Below are 5,619 nucleotides of genomic sequence, written 5' to 3'. Positions count from 1 at the left end.
CGTTACGCTCATTGGCCCAGGCCAAGGCCACACAGCTAGTAGGTGGCAGGCCTAACAGGAGTCAGGCGACTCCTGACACAGTGCCCCTTCCACGGCTGAGCCCTTCACTGGCCCAGGTGGAGGGAGGGTGCTCTTGGTTTGCATGGGTCTCTCTAGGGAGCCATGGGTAAAACGGGAAGTTTCCAGGGCACTAACTCCCTCCAGGATTAGGAAGGGGCAGGCCGCCAGCCTTCTGGAAACTGATCTTGGATGGATCTCTCTGTCTGCACCACCACCCCCTCCCCCACAACAGCCCCCCAAGGTCTCCCCTTGTCTGCCCCTCCCCTCTCTACTGGGAGGCGGGACATGGTTTTCCAACCAGGAAACCTGCCGTGTCCACCCACAGGGCTCTCAGCCTGAACTGCGACCCCGGGACCAGTCTTGGGGAGAAGAACTAGGGAAGAGAGTGGCCCATGCCTCTTGTCACTAAAAATCAGTCCCAAGGGCCACATAACCTGTAACCACACTCTTGCGTTTCCTTCCCTCTCCGTGGGTTCCATGTAGCCCCACCCGCCATGGAAAGGAAGGGCACGCCTCGTGTGATGACAGCCGAGATGTCCGCCCCTGGAAGGCGCCCACCTCGGGGCAACACCTGGACATCACCCTGCCGTCCATCCTCAAAGCCCAGTGTGCCTGACTAGCTTGTGACCTTGAGCACACACCTGGCCACTCAGAGCCTCAGTGTCCTTGCCCTGGACGTGGGAACAAGGCCTGTCTCACTGGGCTACTGTGAAGGGGAGGCAATCCACGGAGCCCTCAGCCCAGTGAGGACCAGTCAGCAGTCCATCGTCCTGGGGTCAGTCTGCATCTGCTACCAACAGGCTGGGCGACCTAGGGCAAGTCCCTTAAACTCTCTGTGCCTCCATTTCCACATCTGTAAAATGGGGTAATTATGGTAGTAACCTCGTAACGTTAGCACGCTGAAGGAAATTAAACCCATGAAACAGAGACAAGTGCCTGGTGCCTAACAAGCACTTCACACATGTCAGGTGAGACTGGCCCCACTGTCACTTCACACATGTCAGGTGAGTCTGGCCCTGCCACTGCTGCCAGCACTATTGTCCCTCCAGAACCTTGGCACTCGGTACACATCCTCAGAACAGATTCTACTGACAACCCTCACTCCGTTAGCAGCCCTCAGGTGCTGTGTCACCTGAGACAGGTGACATGGCTTCCCTGAACTCCGGCTGTGAGCAGCACGTTGCTGCTGTTCAGGTTCAGAAAGGTCTTGTCTGAGAGACATCTGGCTCTAGCAGGGCGGAGTAGAAGGCCCTGCCAGAGGCCTCTGCATCCTGGGGGACTGTGGCCTTGGGCACAGCTGAGTGACCTTGGGCACGTCCTATCAACTCTCTGAGCCTCGGTTTCCTCATCTGTGACCTTAGAAATCTTCGAGTCCAACCCTGGTCCCTGCTGGATTTCCTGCCTCTGGGGTATCCCTGCCGGATGCCCTCTCTGTTTGAACACGCCCAGAGACGGGAGGCTCATTACCTTTCGGAGTTGCCCACACTGCTCCGGGGCAACCCCATGAGCTGGCCAGGACTTCCTACCTGCCTGAAACACTCCCTCATATCAGTCGACTGTGTGCCCGACAGCCCTGCAATGGAACAGACTGAGGGAGAAGAGGGTCAGACGGAAGGAGGGGATCACCTGACAGAGGTGCTGCCTCAGACACGGCGTTCTTGGCACAGGCCGCCACCACTCTTCGGGTGAGGTGGGAGAGGAAGGTGGGGACAGCAGAGCCAGGCCGTGCTAACTGGGCAAGTGTGACACGAGACAGGGAACGGGAACGCAGAGACTGAGACCTCAGGCAGCCCTGCTCCACGAAGAAGCCTTTTCTGGACCATCAGTGTCCCGAATGGCCCTGCCACGGCCCAGGTGCACAGGTGTGACCAGCTGATCTTCCTTTCCTGACCTGAAACACCTATGCCAGCCTTGCCCCTGCCTCCCTCCCCAACACAGACAATGCAGCTGGGGGATCAAATCCACTGGAGGGCTGAGTAAGCCTCTCAAAGGACCCACCAGGGCACAAAGGAATCTTCTAGAAGGGAAGGACCCACAGGAATATCTCCCCATTGCCACAGCCAGCCGTCACCAACATGCCGGAATAAACGAATAAGACTGAGTCAGAACCTCCTCACCAGGGACCAAATGACACAATAAATGCAAAAGCAGTTCGGGGAACAGAATGTGCTTATGCGTGGCCGGTAGCAGGGTGGTTTTTAAGCTGCAGCAAGGTGATGAGAATGGAGGCTGGTTTATTATTTTAGGTTTGAGTTTTACAATACAATCACCTAAACGTTTAAGCGTCGTATGTACCTTTTAAATTATTAACNGTTGTCACCGCCCTCTTACAGATGGGGAAGCCGGAACTTGCCAAGGAGTGGCAGGGCTGAGACTCAAACCCAGGGTCACCTGCTGTATCACTGTTAGCCATCTCCTGTGACGCTGCGGCTGTGTGTGCATGCTTATGCGTGTGTTTATTGTGTGTGCACGTGGGTGTGCGTGTGCACACGTGGGTGTGCATGTATGTGTGTGCGCGCTTATTGTGTGTACACCTGTGCATGTGTGTGCACACGTGAGTCTGCACTGTGCATGTGTTGTGTGTGTGTGTATGTGTGTGTGCATGTGTGCGCGGGTCTTGCACACCCATGAGAGGAGCCTGAGGGCCTGTGAGGGAGGCTGTCTCCTGGCTGGGCTGTTTCCTGGGAAGGGATGGCCTGGGTTGAGAGGCTAAAAGCTCCAGAGGAAGTCAGCCTGTACCTAAGGGCAAGGTGGGCAGAGAGAGAGACTGGGACCTGGGACCAGAGGAAGACCTCCCATGGTCAGCCGGAGGTGCAGTTTCTCTAAGGAGTCTTCACACTCCCAGGTTTAGACTCGTCTCTCCCATCCTGATGCTCCCGGCATTCTTCAGCTCGGGCACCATGACAAAGTGCCACAGACCAGAAGCCTTAAACAACAGAAACTTATGTTCTCACAGTTCTGGAGGCTGGAAGTCCGAGACCAAGGTGGGGGTAGGCTGGTTCCTCCTGAGGCCTCTCTCCCTGGCGTGTGGATGGCCGTCTGCTCCGTGTCCTCCGTGGTTGTCCCTCTGTGCGTGTCTGTGTCCTGATCTCCTCTTCTTATCAGGACCCCAGTCAGGTTGGACCAGAACCCACACATGTGACCTCATTTTATGTTAATCACCTCTTTAAAGACCTTGTCTCCAAATACAGCCACGTTCTGTGGTGCTGGGGTTCGGACTTCAACATTTGAAACTGTGGGGCGGGGTGCGGGGAGGGACACAATTCAGCTCAGCCCATGACACCTGTGCAGTAATTTTCAGAAACTAGCTTGGGCTTCAAAGTCACACAGACCAGGGTTCTAAATTGGATTTGGTCACTTTCCAGCTGTGACTAAGTCGTTTCACTGCTCAGAGCCCCAGTTCCGTCCTCTGAACAATGAGAATCACCATGAGTTTCCAATGAGATGCCCTCAGGTTTTCTGCCACCGACAGTACCTAGTGCACAGATGCGCTCAATAAATACCGCCGCTGCCATGGGCGTCATCGCAGCTCCCAGTGACTGAGGCTGCCGTGAGCTAGTCCCGTGCGGGGAGCTCTGCAGACTTTCTCTCCAATCCTCCCCCAGCCATGGGAGCGAGGCGGGCACCCGTATTAGCTGTGCATTACCTGTAGGAAACGCAGGCTCACCAAGGTGAAGTGCCTGCTCAAGGTCACACAGCAGGGAGCTGGGGCTGCGGGTTGGTGTTTCAGGTGTGTCTGTGTCTCCCCTCTGGCCTGTGAGCTCTGGGGGTGCAGAAACAGGGGCTCAGTCATTTGGCCCCCNTTTCAATCTGTGAGGGCCACCACTGTACCGTCTCTCATTTCCCAAAGAACAAGTTTCCAGAAGATCAATGTCCTAACTTGTTCCTCAGCCACCCGCAGAGGCTCCCAGGCCTGGCGGGGACCCGCCCTGTTGGGCAGCTGTTCCTCCCCAAGAACCATCTGGAGCAAGGTTCCCTCCCCCAAGTGAGTGCTTCCAGCAACCCATGTCCCGAGGGCCAGCCAGGCCCCACCCTCCACGTGGTGCCAGGGGCTGGCGAGGACACAGGCTGAACACAGGGGCTCTGGACCCTGGCCCTGCCCCGTACAGCTGTGACCCCTCTGTGCCTCAGCTTGCCCTTCTGCTAAATGGGTGACCCCAACAGTACTGACCCGGCGGGGAGGGGGCTGAGGTGCACGAGCATGGGGCAGACGTGTGTGCGGCAGGCGGTAAGTGCGCCAAGGTGCCCCTGCCACTGTCCACTTCCTTCCCGGAACTCTTAGGTCGCGAGTTTCATGTTTGGGAAGTGATTTTTCATATGCTTATGACCTTTATCTAAAAGAAAGTTTAAGGGTGGGGTTTCCCTGTTATTAAAACTAAGTAATACATGATCGATTTGGGAAGATCAAGACACGAAGAACTTTTTAAAGCCACACCATGGTCTGGCACGGCTGGGGTAGATGATGTCTCATCCTGTCCTGGTCACTCCCCAGGTCACCTCTGCAGCTCAGGGCCCCTCCTGGGGTCCAACAGCAGGTCACCCGCCCCCGGGGCCACTCACCTTAAACCTCTCGGACATGCTCTCGGTGACGCTGATGGTGAACTCGGCTATCTTGGAGACGCGCCCTTTGCCTCTCTTGCGGTCAGGTTCGTATTCAGTCTTCGTCTTCACAACCACCTTGTCCAGGAAACAGAAGCACAGGTTTGACCAGTGGTGCAGCCAGGTGCCCTCACATACATCTGCCCAGAGAGGAGGCGCATGGGAACTCTCATGTTCAAAGTCACCGTTTCGCCAGGAAGTATTTCACAAANAGGTTGGTTAACACGTCCATCACCTCACTTACTTTCATTACTGTGTGTGCCTGTGGTGAGAAATTTAAGATCTACGCAATCTATTATACATCTGTGGCTTTGCCCATTCTGCACACATCCTCCTTAGTGATGGTTTTAAGTTTCTCAATTCGAGTCCATCGGTACGCTGACGCAGACGAGGGAGAGAAATGGGGCTTCCGGGTCTCTATATGTGGGGAGAATCAGCCCCCCCTGGCAGAGTCCTCCCACCTCTGCTTGAACGCTGCACTCCAGCCACACCGACCTCCCCATCCCCAAAGCACCGGCACCCAGGGCTGGGCCAATGCCCTTTCCTCTGCCTGGAATGCACCCCTATCCCTTTGTTCATTTGGCAAACTCACACTCATCCTTCAAAGCCCAGATCCAACGTCACCTCCTCTTTGAAGCCTGCCCTGGCGTTCTTTATGCTTCTCTACCCGAGTTCGGGTAGTTGCACCTTTTTCTAGATCATGAGCACATCCCAGCAGAACAGCTTCAACTTTCATTTCTCTCCCTCGTGCCTCGAACAGGCTGGGCGGGGCTACAGCAGGGACTCGGGAAGAGGGCGGGGCAGGCGTCCGCTCGTTTCACATTCACAGTGAACTGTCAGCTCTGTAGCCAAGACAAATGCAAGTGTGTAGTAAGAAAAGTCAGGGTGTAATTCACGCTGAAGGTTGCCCCTGACCTCACGGCGACATTCTCCATTTTAGATTAAATCCTGCTGCAAATG

General features: G+C 55.7%; 1 protein-coding gene across 1 annotated transcript in view; it reads right to left on the bottom strand.

Moving 5' to 3' along the window:
* Nucleotides 1–4,854, bottom strand: part of NSG1 (neuronal vesicle trafficking associated 1) — a gene marked incomplete at its 5' end in the record, with an annotated part of 41,508 nt that extends 36,654 nt beyond the window's left edge. Inside the window, one exon of the mRNA XM_019661146.1 lies at nt 4,621–4,854. Within this exon, the coding sequence (XP_019516691.1) occupies nt 4,621–4,854 (234 nt within the window). The remainder of the gene's footprint in view (nt 1–4,620) is intronic.
* Nucleotides 4,855–5,619: the final 765 nt, after the last annotated feature.

Source organism: Hipposideros armiger, unplaced genomic scaffold (genome assembly GCF_001890085.2).
Source record: "Hipposideros armiger isolate ML-2016 unplaced genomic scaffold, ASM189008v1 scaffold_337, whole genome shotgun sequence".
NCBI lineage: Eukaryota > Metazoa > Chordata > Mammalia > Chiroptera > Hipposideridae > Hipposideros > Hipposideros armiger.
Note: the sequence above shows the minus strand (reverse complement) of the source record. Positions and strands in the feature narration are given on the sequence as shown.